We start from the raw sequence: 15,241 nt of genomic DNA, 5'->3' as shown, positions 1-15,241 counted from the left end.
TGTTGGTGAAAGTGAAGGAGGCCATCATTAGGCTGAAAACCCAAAATGTACAAATATAATTCCAAATCAGTAGTCTGGTATATTCTGTAAAAGAATTCCCTGACCAGCTCAGTACTTAAAGGCCTGAAAGTCAATGAAAGACTGAACTGCAGTGTATGATTACAGAATTATTTCCTTTGTTCAAATAAATCCCTTCATAACATCTAGCCAAGTCAGAATTAAAAAATTCTGAAGTGTACAGGGATATACTCTCTCTCAAGTGCTGCAAAACCAATGGATGATGACCTGCAAAAGGAACCCAAGAGTTTCTTTAATGGCCAAGTCAGTCACCTGACCTCAACCCAATAGATCAGTTATTAAATACAAAAACAAATGCAGAAAACAAGTAGCAGCTGAAGTTTCTGTAATAAAGAGTTTTAGACTTTAGGCATCACTTGCACTGCCATTGAAAATAAAGGACTATAAACTTATGGATTTAACTCCATGTGAGCTGCTTAGAACAAACTCGGATTCACAGTTTGGTACAGTGAACTAATTTTGATGTGACAGAAATGTCACGTGTTTCACCCTTAAAGACTGTGCTGGAGCAATAAAAAAACAAACAGAGAAATGGGCTGAGAAATACATTTCAACTTTAGTGCAATAAAGAAATCATAAGTCAGAAGTTAATAAAAGAAGCTCGGCATGCTTTACAATGTTGTCAGTATAGGACATATTGTCAAAGCATGTGTAAAAATATTTTAAAAATATATAATGATTTTGTGGCCCCAAGGTTTTCTTGAATAGATTTGGATCACCAGATTATTGTGGGCTGTTGCAAGTCATGCCATTGGAATAAGACATGAATCTGAATTTCCAGTATTGCTGGTTATGCAAGAACACCAATGAATTGTGCAGCATTTTGTGTGAAAGAGGAAGAAACTGAGGGTGGGGATAATATAAGTTGCACTATGTAGGGACCCAGTGACTTCTAGTCTCCGACTTGTGTTTACTGTGTTTATGGTTGCAATACTTTTGCTTTTTCTATTAGTCTTTCTTGTCTCCACCTTGTGTTTACTGTTGCAATAATATGTGGTGAACAAAGCAAGTTTCTTTCAACCGACAATTAAGAATTATCTCCTGATCTAATCCAGTGTAATAAGGAGGCAACTGTGTCAGCTCTTTTCCTTCACCCTTAGTTTTTTTAGGCACCATACACACACAACAAACAATCATTTTTGCCATGTATTCAGAACACATTTAACTTTGATTATTTCCAGTGACGTGCGGTGAGGGTCGTGACTGGTGAGGCACTGACGTCATCACATCAGATTTACAAACATATAGCTTATTCACCATTTGATTGGCAACAGTTGTTTTGTTTAACATTAACATAGTCTGAAGCAAACCTTTTAGCTCCGGTGTTGGTCTTCCTTTAATTATTATCTTCTGCTTCGATTGAAAGTCCAGTTTAGAAAATTCTTTCAGTTGAGTTATGTAATCTTCCATGTTGAACATAAGGCCAAGCAACAGGAAAAACTAACTGGCCTTGCTAACTGTTTATGGTAGCTTGCCGCCGAGGAGTCGTAGAGTCCCTGGGATCACCAGCGCCCCCTACCATGAGGCACGAGAACTGCGTGCCTCACCTAGAGTCTCTTCGCAGCAGTTTCATGATCGCTCAACACAAGAATGCATTACACACACATACAGTTGTTAATGAAAAAAACAAAAAATAAACTGTGCATTATATACACCAGCTAAAATATGGAAATTTAGTTCATATAGTAAAAGTGCAGTGAGACCGGAAAGTAATCCGGTCTCACTGCATAGCATGCCAGCACAGTTAGTAGTCATTGGCAATGACTATACTGAGCCGCACCACGGATTGCGCAATCCGTGGTGCGGCTCGCCGGGCTGGTGCCTCACCGTTCGTCTCTTAGTATTTGACCGGCAAATGCGAAAATTCAGCGATTTTGAAAAAAACTAATCTAAAAATGGTGTAGTTAAATGGAAAAGAACTTTAAAATACAAATCACTGAATGAATATAACCATTTAATTTATTTTTTAATTTTATATTTCCACGATGACAGGTGAGGCCGTGCCTCACCTGCCTCCCCTGACTGCACGTCACTGATTATTTCATTCAAAACGTACTTCAGATTGAGGCAGGACAATAGGCCTACTTTGGTAGAGTCTACTTTGTCTTGGCCAAGGGGGTCAAGTCATATGGCTTGGGTTTGTTAGCTGCAGATGGGGGAGGGGGTGTTTTCTTTCAATATCTCCTCTGAGCCAATAAGCAAGAGTGGTCCTGAGTGAATCCAATTATCATCTATAAACTACTCCAGCAACACCTTGAAACAAGCAACAAATCAAATGGGACACTGATTCCAAAATCAACAATAAAGCAACTCTTTCTTTACTGCTTAGAAATGCTCCAGAAAGTGTACATTTAGTTATATTTATTAATCACAAAACTTTCTTTTCCAAGCTTTCCAATAATTTTTTAGTATCTGATTTCTAATACATGCATTTTATTGTGTACCGACTACCAAGAGAGAGCAGCTCTCCACTATTTGAACATACTGTACCGGGTTGTTCCACATGCTGAGTGACTTCCTTTTTAGCACACTGTACATTTCAGAAAAAAAGATTAACTTAATTTTTTAATATAACTTTTATTATTTTTAAAATGACCTTTTCCCAATAAAGCTTTCTAGGTGTCCACATAACCACACAATCTTTGTTTTAGTTGACAGTCAAAGAAATGAATTGAGATGCTGTAAGATGCAAGGCAGAGGTCGCAGGTGGCTTTTAATAAACAATAAAAAAAAAAAATGCTGCACCAGCAACGATGAGCCTCTAATGTGTGACTATATAGTCTGGACTGGTCATTGTCTCTGTATCCAGCCTGCCAATGAAAGAACACCATGTCTCGGATGTATGCCCCTGTCCCTTTAAGCAGATCATTCCTGTCCCTATACAACTGTTTTATGCAAATTAGACAAGCTGAACGTGCCGTGAGCCAATCAGAGGCGGCTTTTAGCCGCGGGAGATCTGAATTTCGCGGGACGAAGTTTGGCGGTAAAAAGCCTCCTCTGCCCCAGCTCTTGTCCCCTTGTATGGAGAGAGGAGCTCTGAGGTGGACGGACAGGAGTAGCAGACTGGGTCGGACTCAGCACCTGAGGGAGTCACAATAAGTTTGTTTATGTCCAGCTGGAACCGGATCTCAGTGAGACCTGGAAGCCTTGGAGCATTAAACTTTAAAATACCGGACGTTTTAAATAGTTTATTTATTCAGGAAGCTATTCTTTATAACTGGTAAGGCAAGTTTCCTCTACACTGTTACAAGACAAAGGATAACAACATCGACCCGTCTGCTGAATGTACTAAGGATAAATATCACGTTATCACATATAAGACTGTACTGCATGTGTAATTCATGCAGCTTGCAAGTAATTTATCAACTTAAGCTGTGAAAGTCGCCCTTGTTTTTTGTTGTAACAGTATAGACATTTTATATTTTCATAGAAATCCCGCTGTAGGTTTCCGATTCAGCAGAGCATTTATCAGTGTGCTCAGGTACCAGCACGCTTCTCCCTTCGCTTTACCAGTCCGGTTAAAATTTAGTTTACTCAGGAAAATGATGCGGATGCCTAAAGGCGTTTCGCCGGCATCGGGTCGGCAGACAGTGGGGCTCCCTTGCTCTCAGCAGAAGATGAAGGTTTTATCCACCGGTGCAGTGAAGACCGACTTCTTCCTCACCGGATTGTCCAGTCCGCAGATGAACACGGTACCGGCCGGATATTTCACCCAGATCTGCAACACCACCGTGGCCGAACAAAGAGCCAACAGCCTGTATTCAACCCCCCATGGACCTGAGGCTAAACCCATCAGATCATCCTCCGGGCGACTGCCGGTAAATAATAAAACAAGCACTGCAAACAGAGCCCGTGTTACTTTTCCCTCACTGTTTAATCCCAGTAAAGGATGTGAATGTGTGGGAGGAATAGTTCTTCATTTTCACATTGGTATGCATGTTTGAGAAGGGCGCATTCAAATATGTTTTGACGTGATAAGCCACAGAGGGGCCACTGTGGCTGCTGCTGATGAGCATGAATGGTGTCCTCTCTTTTTTCCATCCATGCTAAGCTGTGTGACATCTTTTCCCGCAGTCCAGCTGGAGCTAGACAAGGCCAGACGTCGTGTTGGGTATTTGATGGTTTTGATGAGGCAGTGGGGGTGCTTGGAGAGTGTTTGGGGGCCCCCCTCTCCTGTGCCAAAAGGATGAGTGTGCCCCCCTCCACACCCCCTGTGCAGCAGGGCTAGGTTTTACACAAGCAAGCAATGCAGGGGGCTTGACTGGGCTGGTGGAAAGACACTTAAGGGAAATCCATAGCTTCCCAACATTTGTACTGGGTGATAACACACATGACAGATGCTCCCCTGTTTACCTCCCATTATGCCAAAACAGACCCTGTGTAACCTGTTGATGTGACTGTGGGAAGGAAGTGAAGGTCAAAGGTCATAAACAGACAACAGGTGTATTTTCTGGAGAGCTCATGTTTTGTATCTTCATGTGTAAAAGTATATTTTTGGAAGACCTAAAAGATCATTTCTAGTCAGCCCTGGAGTCTTTTTTTTAGGTTTAATGAATCGCAGTAAGGCTAAAGGGGTTAGGGGTTAGAGTGTGTACAGGGCTTTCAAATCTCATGTCAAATCCCCAGCCCTAATAGGCCCTTCAGAGGATTAGATGGATATAAGTGAAGTGAGGAATAGGGTAGCACCTGGCTTATCATGTGACAAGGTGAACCTAACTCCTGTAAAAGTGTGTATGCATTCTTGGTATCTAAAATCATCATATGTATTCACACATGATAACATGTTTTCCCCTGAAATCCAGCCTTAAATTTAGGTGGCCCATGCTTGTATCATGACGTGGACGCGATGTGCTCCAGTAGGCTTTATGATACAACACTGCATACGCAATCATGAAAATTTGGAGACGTTACAGATAAGGAACTTTTGTGCTGTTTCACACTCATAATGCTGTTGCCCGTTCTTAACCTGAGCCATGCATGTGTACTGTGATCGCATTAACTTCTGTTTTTAAGTGATTTGAATATTTACAGTTGTTGCACATTGTCACAGGTGTGCATTTCTATTTTACCACACAAATAAGAGCTTAATTTGGGTTGAGAGAAGGGCGGGCGCAGCTGAAAGTACAGAGGAGGTTGCAAAAAAAAAAGTTCCACGATTAAGAAACTTCCTCGGCACTCTCCGGTAAATTGGGGAAGCTTAATCCAACACGGTGAACTCAGCTTAATAGTTTCTGTTTCATGTGATTTGATTCCCCTGTCTAGGAATAAGTGGCACTGCGGGCTTAAACAGTGGTTAAGCTTGTCCCAGCTTAAGATAGGTTAGATTGGTTGCAGTAACGTAATGACTTGACTCATCGATGTCATCATTGTGATTGTCTTTGGATGAATAAACGACCATTTGTATGTGTGGCAAAGGCTGATGGTAGCTATTATTACATTTAATGTAATAATATTATGAAGACGTGTTGAAGATAATAGAGAAGCTGAAGATAGTAATGTCTTGCTGACACAGCTGTTTGAGTGTATCTTCAGCCATGGCTCTTCTGTTTACAGGAAGTGTTGCCTTTTCATGTACACTTCCTCTGACTTATACAACATTATAACCACAGCTCTTTTTTTTTTTTTACGCTTTCCTTTTTCTTTGAGTGGGAATCAGATTCTTAAGCTTAATATTTTTTTTCTCTCAGTTCAAACAGTCCAAACATTTCCAAGCTTGCTCTCGGGTCACCTGCCTTAAAAAAAAAAAAGGTTAATATTTGACTGATTGTAATTAACTTTAGCTGCAGCAATCCTGTCTTTACTTATTAATCTCGCTAACTCTAGTAAAAAAAAAAAAAAAAAAAAGAACCTGACATATCAGCTATTGGCATGCGAATTTTAACCAGGGTGTGTAAACTGTTGATAAAGTGTTGTGTCTGTGTTTCCTTTCAGCTCGATAGGCATGTAAATGTGTTACAGTATTGAGGCCTTAAGCCAAAGTTCAAGGAAGCCCTTTTCTCTTATTGCACTGCGAATGAATGAATTTGTCTGTTTAACGTTCAGTACAGTCAAATAGTGGTTTGGGCATCAAGATGAAGCTCCATAATGTTAATCAGAAACAAAAGTCCCATTTATTCCCTGCTTACGTGACATGTACGCAGACACTGTCAGGGTTTCATGGAATGTGCACAACTCACCACAACTGAGTGAACACTGATGTCATCTTCTGCCTTTTTAATTTTTTGGGAACACACACTTCTCCTATGACCAGTGGCTTAACCTTCTGGAAGCCCTCAGGATTAACAGCTCATTCCGAGTGATGCTCGGGTCTTATATCAGACACATTGCCAACTGTATGCGGTCTGTCTATTGTTTGTTTTGTTGTGTTGTTCTCCCCTTAACCCCAGCTTCAGGCAAATGCCAGTCCTATCCGACAATGTTCTCAATAGTGGGAATTTTGCATTTCAAAGCAGCCAACTCCCATCCCCAGGTAACCCAAAAATGGCCAGATCCACACCTCTATTTAACCTCTTAAGAAGCTGTTATAGTGCAACCCTTGTTTTTCCCTTTATGCCCAAGGGTGTGGTAGTGAAGGGGCTCTGTACAGAGCAGTAGATATGTGCAGGCATACTGTAACTTGCCCTTTTGCTTGGATGGAAGTCTGGTACAGCCTGACTAGCAAGATCTGTTTGTTTGGAGAGAGGCCCGGCTGCAGAAGCCCTTCACGTGATTAGACTGCGTGTGTGGAGATTTCACCACAGCAGCAGAGACGGCGGGAATCGGCCAAAGGATATGCAGCAAACAGAAGGAGCCACGTGCAGTGCTTGGGCGTAGGGTGAGGCAGGGTGAGGTTATGGCAAACGTGAGTGGCGTGATACTGCCAGTCTCTGAGATAAAGTACTAATGAGGAGGGTAGCTGACTCAGGCCTTTCCCATCACCTCTTTACAGCTGCACCATCAGTGTGAGAAAACTTGTTTTAGGGTGTGTAAACTTTCAGATTCAGATAATCAAATCCAGACTTTCACAATGTCTTGTTATGACACCTTAAAAGTAATGTGTATCAGGCAGCATACCTGTGCACTTTCCTGTAAAACATAACCATTTCTTAATGGCTAAACTTCTTCTTTCAGTGGTCTGTTGGCCTATCCAGTGAAAAAAAAAAAAAAAGAGGGCCTTTCCTCTAAATGAAATTTTGTTTGCGTAATATGGTTGAAACACCAGAGAAAGCACTCATGCAAAAAAAAAGGAGCATCCAAGCCCCCACTCTAACATATACAGCTGCAAAAGGAAACCGCTGGTCCCCTTCTTACAAGTCATTGTGCATCTTCCTGTGACTCAAATTGCACGCATGCATTAAAAGTTTGACATGACACACCTAGAGCTGCCCATTTTCAGTCATGGAAATTACAAAGCTTCACCTTATTTGGTGAAAGCTGCTAATTTTTTGTGTGTGCTGGGACAGAGTCAGTATAAAGCTGACACATCTTCTCTCTGGTTAAACCACAGCTGTCGCTTGCTGTAGGCAGTCCAACTGGTATCGTCTGTTTCCTCTCTGCGACCCCAAGTGTTTGAAAGCTACTGTCATGATTCTGAGCCAACAGAAACTCGGCGTTTCAATCCTGCAAGAGGTCTTATTAAAGGCAACAGGGACCATTTTGTTCTGCAGTAGCTGGTCACCGTCCTGTTGTGGGGGTCTCTGTATGCCTGACTGTATGTTTTAGGGATTAAAATCCAGCCTGCCAGCAGCACAGGGCTGCTCCAGATGTCGCGAGTCAACAGGTGGACATGTCAGAGAGAACACTGGGGACAATGGCAGCCTTTATTATCCCTTTACTCACACAGGCACAGGCACATCCACACATGGTAAAGTGAATTCCCTACTTTTCCCCATATCTGAAAAAGTAATTTCCCTAAACCTGTTAACTAAAACAGTTCACTAGCCTCATGTGCGCTGCCATGTTAAAAAGGGATTATTGCTGCCAAGTACTTGAGAGGAGACATGGTGGAACGAGTGTGCGAGGTCTAACCAGACGCTGCAAATTACCCAGCAGCCAGAGGGTGCTGAGGTGAAATCCCACACCTCACTAGCACAGTCATTGTGTTTTTGTGTAGGCAGTCGTAGGATTTCTGGTTGACAAACATTCTCATCCACAGAGAACTTTTGACGATGAAAGCTTATCTGCATGTTGGGCGTGGTGGTAATTTCCTAATCCTTAAGAGAGTTCAGCTTTCACTTTAGTTAAGTAGGCCACTGAAACAAAAAGCAGTGTTCATTTGAAGATTTTATATTGGGGGGGGGGGGGGGGGGGTGTCAAAGGTTGGTTATGTGCTTTTGATTGAAGCTGCATTGCCTTGAAGCATATGATGTATTGCTGTTATAGTCAGGTAATTTTCTGTTTGTGTGTACGTGTGCGTTTCTGTGGGGAGCCTGTGTGCTAAGCTGCAGAGAAAAAAGCAGAGAAAGAGAAGGGTTGAAAGGGGGAGGAGAGGTCACTGAGTGATTCCAGGGACTTCCTGACGTATTGCAGGCAATGGGTCGAGCCCGTAGACCTCCCGCTTCTGTCTGCCCACAGACAAACAAATTCAGGCCCTGTTGAAGTGCTTTTGAAAGTGTGAGGGGGGTGCTTTGTTCCTGCACTTGAGGGTTGTTGGCACATTTACGACACGGCACTTTTAAACAAACCCCTATTTAGTCGCCTAGCACTGATGTCACTATTCCACAAAAGGCCTGGACTTGCCCTACAAACTATTTGCCATTATTTAAAGTCAATTGGATGTGTTAAACACCTTGAATAATGTGCTGTTTTCAGCCTACCTTGGATAGGAAGGTTTCCACTATTATTCAGCCTTTACATGCTCTTATAGTAAAACAGTAGTAACTTCAGAGCAAATAGTAGAGCTGTGAGTCACAGCTGCTTTGTATTATTTGCATTTTTTTTCTAATCTATGTGAAACACTTTCACTCTAGGCTAAAAGGAAGCTGGATTTAGAAGACCCTCTGTATCTGCCAGAGTTTCGTACACCAAAAGGAAAATGCAGCATTGGAGGAGCACGGATACCAAGCCCAAGGAGTGAGTACACTGTACAGACCAGCGGGTGGAAAATACATTTTTCACATTGCACAAAAGGAAGAGGCAATTCAACATTAAAATAACAGCAATCAATATCGACAGGAAGTTGTAACTCAACAGATTCTTCCTAGAAATAAGTGCTTAGTACATTAAATGGAACCAAGTCAGGGCAGGTAACGCCAGGTTCACATGACATGATTTCAGCCTGATTATATCCCGACCCAGATGATGTAGGGTGTTGTTTTGGGTTGGGAACAAACATGAATGAACCTGCTGAACATTTTATCTCACATAACATGCGATAATGGACATGACAGACAGACTAGCATGTTAGATTTTTTTTTTTTAAATCTAGTTTCCTCATTTCTCTGAGGTAAATGGATTGGTACCTATATAATGCCTTTCTGCTCAATTTGAGCCTCATTCACCCAGTCAGACACGTCTAACATTCACACACTCTAATGGATGCACTGGGGGCAATTCAGGGTTCAGCATCTTGCCCAAGGACACGTCGACATATGGACAGGAGGAGCCAGGGATCGATCCGTCGTCCCTCCGATTGGCAGATGACCTGCTCTACCACCTGAGCCACAGCCGCCCGCAATGCATACAACTTTACACATAACAGATCAAAACTGAAATGGTGTAGCCAGGAGTAGAGAGCCAGTATCATAAACTGGCTTGTTTACATTCTTTTCCTGGAAATCACAAGCTAGTGCCTCCTTCAGATGACATCACACACGTTGTAAGAGTCAGCAAGCATGACGGATGGAGGAGGAACACGCAGTCTGTTGTGTCTGTTGTGTCTCTCAGTTCTGAAACTGGAACGTTTAATGCTAGATTATGTAATGTCCTAATCTGACAGACAAAAATATTGTGCTGTCTGTGCTCAGCATAAGGAATAACTATATATATTTAGTACATTTATTAAATAAATATGTGGAAGGGCTATTGGCCAATTTATCTTTAAAGATGGAGAAGCACTGGCATATGACTCCCAAGTTTCAGAGAGCAAAGCAGCTTTTTAAAAACAATTTATCTGGAATTCAGGAGGCCAGAGAATATCTTGTTATTAATATTATCAGACCTGTTTCTGCCACTGATGTGGTTGTAGGTTATTGGGTCATGGGGGCAGCACAGTAAGCAGAACTGCCAGGCCGTCTTTCTTGCCTCGACACCTCCTCCAGCACTTGTGGGAGAATAGGGGTCTTCCCAAAGACAGCAGAGAGGAATAACCTCTAGTGTGTCCCAAGTCTGACCCAAAGATTCCCATCAGTTGGAAATGCCTAAACCACTTAAACAGGGTCTTCGCTGCAGAGGAATAGCAGCTTTGCTCTGAGCCCTTCTGAATAATCAAGACTGATTATTAGACCTGTAACAGATTAAACATGGAAAGCAATAAGAAGACACAGTCATTAGAGGCACTTCAGTTCACTTGGCAGGCAGTGCGGCCGCTGTTTTTGGTTTAAGATACTGCACCCTAAGCAAGCATTTTCAGATCTGCAGTGTGAGGAAGAAATATTGCTGTTTGAAGGATTATTTATCATTTATAACAAAATATCATACTCAGAAAGTAAAATATAGAGGCAGAAATAAATCTAGTTGACACATTCTGATAATAGTTTGTTTTCATGTTTCACTGCCGTCAACAGCTTGAATGACTAATTCAGTAAATATTTGAATCAGTAATCTCTCTGCCAGCTCATCAGCTGAATAAAACACATAAATAAATTATTTCTCTATTCAGATCTGCTCTCTTCTTACGTGCCAGTTTTCTGTGTGTTTGCTCTCAGCTCCAAAGTCTCCAGGTGAGCGGACGCGATACGATACGTCGCTGGGCCTGCTGACCAAGAAATTTGTGGGTCTGATTGCGGAGTCTCCTGATGGAGTCCTTGATCTGAACTGGGCCACTGAAGTCCTGGAGGTCCAGAAGAGACGCATCTATGACATCACCAATGTTTTAGAGGGCGTCCAGCTCATCAGGAAGAAGTCAAAGAACAACATCCAGTGGCTGTAAGTACAAATGCAGATTAAGTAGTATGAATATTGTTAAGTTGCAGCTAATAGTAGATGAATATGTTGAAGTCTGATCTGCTCACATTTAGGCGACATACAAGCTAAACAGGGACTACACTTGAAGTGGATTTGTGGTTGACAGCAACAATTTGGCCTTATTAACAAAGCCGCTTAACACAGTGCAAGTTTTTTGTTTTGTTTTTATTTTTTGGGGAGGGGAGGTGCACATTAAACAGCTGAGAGATGATATTGATATTTTGCATGTTAACTTTTAAATATATTGACTCTAGATTTTCAAAATGATCTTACTATGTAGCATTTTTATGCTGCACATTTTCAGTAAAATCAGTAAAATAGAGAAATATAGACATTTGTAATATAAACAGCCAATTGTTCTTGAGTCTGTTTATGCTGGGCTTTGATTTTATTGCATTTTATAAGAAGACATTTCTAAAAATTAAGTTTATTTGCATTGTAATACAAGCAGAGTAGCAATAACTCATTCATACTCACGCTCATATGTCTGCCCCCTAGTGGCAGACAGGGGGATATCGCTCTGCCTTTTGCAGATACTGTCCGTGTGGACTGCTTAGCTTACTGTCTGAGCTGTTTTGACTTTTATAGACAAGTTTTTAAAGCAGCCAAGTCATCACATTTATAATTATGTGTGTGTTTATTTAGGGTTGGAGATGTGTTTGAAGGTGGAGCAGGCGGAGGGGAGAAGGCCCGTGCCCTGAGGAAAGAGCTGGGAGACCTAGAGAGAGCAGAGAAATCTCTGGATGAACAGATTCAGTCCAGCACCACACAGCTCAAACAACTCACAGAATATAAAGACAGTCAGAGATATCCTTCACATAGAGCGCTGTTGTTATCTACATCATTCTGTCATAATCTCTCTGTGGCCACTTTGGCATGTTCCACTGTACCTTGCTTTGTTGAGTAGGCAACCCATATGCCAAAGGGCTGCTTCAGTTCTGCCCTGGACTGTTTCTTGTCTGTTATTCCTTTTTGTTCTTTCCCTACTTTCCTGCCCAATAAAGCCAAAAGAGAATTAAAAAAAAAAGACAAGCACACACGTGTGTATTTAAATGCTACTGTTGTTGCCCTTAACCACCCGTTCCACATTGGGCTATGTGACGTATCAAGACATCCGCTCCATCGGCAGCCTGCGAGACCAGACAGTCATTGCTGTCAAAGCCCCTGCTGAGACCAAACTGGAGGTGCCAGAAGCAGCAGGGGTGAGACTGGATCTTTATTTCAATTTTAGCCCCTGATTCCTTCTATAAAGCACCGTCATGTAGTTTTTTTTTTTTACTGTCCGTTTGTGCTGATGTCAGATTATTTTGCAAATTAATTGCCTTCATCTATGTTTGTTTGTTTATAACAGGGCTCATTACAGATCTATTTAAAGAGTAGAAATGGTCCCATAGAAGTCTACCTGTGTCCAGAGGAGGGTCTTGAAGATGCCAGCCCTGTTAAGAGTGTTGTCACTCCTAAAAAGGAATTCCCTCTAACACCAGACCCTCCTGCTGCAACCCCAATAGGACCACCAAGTTACAGCGTCAAAGAGGAGCCTGTTGACTGTAAGCTTTGACTTTTGAAGGGTTATGTAGTGTACAGTAGAATTCCACCTTTACTTTGACCCTCAAAGCTGGCTTAGGGTTAACCTTACTTTGATTGTTGGATCGCATTTACAAACTGTCCTCTTTGTGGGATAACTCTGTAAGCATGCATCGGTTTTAAAGTTTTACAAAATGATTTTATACAAAGACTTGCAGAACATTAAGCGCCTGTGCAAAGGACCAACAGCACCACTAAAGCAGAAATGTTCAGCTTATTTTTAGAGGTTTCGTGATGATTAAACCAATGACAAAGTAGCAGTTTTGCATTCATGTTTGTGTACAGATTAAACAAATGGCATGATTAATTAGCTTAAGATTTGTTGGTTGTTGCATTTTGTTTTGCATTTTGCACAAAAAAAAAAAAAAAAAATTCCAACCTCTTCCCCATTTTGTCGCTTTCTTCAACACAGCCAACATATCCACAGCAGCTCCAGCCGCCGCCTCAGCAACGACCTCCAGCTCCTCTCTGCTTGACGTAGAGGGTCTGCTGGGTTTGCCCCCCAGCCTGCTTCAGATAACCGAGGACCAGCTTCCTGGCACTTCCTTCACCTCAGACCCCAACACCCCCTTTGTCAGTTTCTCTCCACCTTTAGACCACGATGACTACCTCTGGAGCCTGGAGGATGGCGAGGGAGTGTCAGATTTCTTCGACACTTACGATCTTGGCGATTTGTTGAAGAGCTGAGGTTCAGATGAGGGATGGGGGGAGGGAAATTCAGGGAGAAGAAGGTTAAATATTTAATTGAATGCCTTCATGAGGCAAACTATATTACACTATGAAGCCATCAACTGTTTTAATGTCCAAAGGAGGAATCAACTTCTGTGTTTAAATTATAATATAAAAGCATTTGTACATATGGTAAAGATGATCTGATGTGGACAGTAACTGGAGGTTTGGTGGATCGTCTGTCATGTTCTCAAATAGTCCTGTAAAGATTGAAAAAAATTAAATTTCATAGAAAACAGGAGTTATTGTTTATGTAATATCATCAGGGGAAAAAAAACTGATGATGCATTTGTTTATCAGTCATTGTTTAGTGTGACCAACTCAGGAACATTTTTTTCCTCATTTCCAAAGTCGAAATAATTGTTTGTGCCACTTTCTGGCCCGTAGGGGGCAGCATTGTATTATGTCAGCTTTAACTGCCGTGCAGCTTTACAGGATTCAATCACTGGATCAAAGTAAGCTAAAGCCATGAAGAGCCATACACAGGATATGTTTGCAGTGTTTTCACCACTGACCAAATTAAGCTGTGAGTGAGCGTTAATGTTCACAAGCATCATCCTGAGAGTACACACTGTGTGAGACCTCAGTATAGAATTTAGACATTAAAACTGGTTTTTAAGGTGCTCATTTTTTAAGGTTGCTTCTTTCACTCATGTTGCTTCTTTCATGCTCCTTCATGCCTTAAGCTTAATATCAGGCTTTGTACCAGTTTGGTATTGCATTGTGTGCCAGAATGCGCAGGCTGTGACCCAGAGTCAGCGGTAATGACAAATGGTGGCTTTTCTTTCTTTCTTTTTTTTTTTTTTGAACTTATACAATCTTTGACTAAGCGGGGTGGGCTTGTCCACTCCCCCTTGTTGGTTTGGCAGCTTTGTTTCAATTGCTGATCTGTTTATCTGAGTTTAATAGTTGAATTTAAGTGATTGGTTTTAATTTATTAGTGTAAAACTACTATTGTGTTTCTTAGGAAATAACCCAAAATAAATTAAATGCAGCATCTGTGTTGCAAGCGGTGGTGAAGGAGTGGGGTCGGGGGGTGGGGGTAATTGATGTAAATGAGGTTTAATTAGAGGAGCGATTTCTTTTTCCGCTCGTTTTGAGAATGAAATGAATGAACTCTGTTACTTAAGCAGGAACAGAAACAATGAGAAATGTATCTTTACAGTTCAGGTTTTAGGCCCACAGCTGATTTCCCTTCCTGTTGTGGCGTAGCACACATCAAAGATGAGCTCCTGAGGATGGAGCAGCTATGACTTTTATCTGTTTTTGTTTTAAAAAAAAAAAATTCCTAGAAATATAAAATTTGACCTTTTTTGGCTTTCCCTCTATACTGCAGAGATAAGCTAACTGTCCTGTCCTATCAAAACTTGAAAATGTGTTGTGTGCGTATTTGACAGCTTGGGAAACGGGTGTTGTGGTGCGTTTGTGTGTGCGTTTTTACGATGTAGATTAGAGAATGTGAATTCAGAATTTGTAGGGTTGTTATTATTTTTTTTAATGAGCATTATTTTTATTTTATATTTTTTTTTTTTTGGTATTTGTGCATAACTTGTTTTGTATTTATACCTATTTTTTTCTAAATTTTTGGACTGTTTTTGGAAGTCATTCAGCACTTAATAATTTGTTATATTACATGGTCTGTTTGAAGTTATTAAATAAAAACTTCAGCCATTGTTTACACTTGGAATGGATTTGCATTATTTTAATCACGTCAAACAAAACTGTCTAGACTCATAGTTATAAATAC

At 41.3% G+C, this 15,241-nt stretch overlaps 1 protein-coding gene across 1 annotated transcript; it reads left to right on the top strand.

The window, feature by feature from the left end:
* The first annotated feature begins 3,106 nt into the window (after positions 1 to 3,106).
* e2f2 (E2F transcription factor 2) lies at positions 3,107 to 14,563 on the top strand. Its single transcript, XM_030719162.1, has 7 exons — positions 3,107 to 3,896; positions 9,027 to 9,129; positions 10,923 to 11,142; positions 11,827 to 11,988; positions 12,269 to 12,383; positions 12,533 to 12,728; positions 13,178 to 14,563. The coding sequence occupies exons 1-7, from the start codon at positions 3,621 to 3,623 to the stop codon at positions 13,450 to 13,452; spliced, it is 1,347 nt and encodes a 448-aa protein (XP_030575022.1). The 5' UTR covers positions 3,107 to 3,620; the 3' UTR covers positions 13,453 to 14,563.
* Positions 14,564 to 15,241: the final 678 nt, after the last annotated feature.

This window comes from Archocentrus centrarchus, chromosome 22, assembly GCF_007364275.1.
Source record: "Archocentrus centrarchus isolate MPI-CPG fArcCen1 chromosome 22, fArcCen1, whole genome shotgun sequence".
Classification (NCBI taxonomy): Eukaryota; Metazoa; Chordata; class Actinopteri; order Cichliformes; family Cichlidae; genus Archocentrus; species Archocentrus centrarchus.
Note: the sequence above shows the minus strand (reverse complement) of the source record. Positions and strands in the feature narration are given on the sequence as shown.

Bases quoted from the DNA above. Each gene is read 5' to 3' on its own strand.
- e2f2 (XM_030719162.1), top strand. From the start codon at position 3,621: ATGATGCGGATGCCTAAAGGCGTTTCGCCGGCATCGGGTCGGCAGACA. The intron at 11,143-11,826 runs GTAAGTACAAAT...GTGTTTATTTAG, and splicing joins AAGAACAACATCCAGTGGCT to GGTTGGAGATGTGTTTGAAG. The intron at 11,989-12,268 runs ATATCCTTCACA...CACCCGTTCCAC, and splicing joins GAATATAAAGACAGTCAGAG to ATTGGGCTATGTGACGTATC.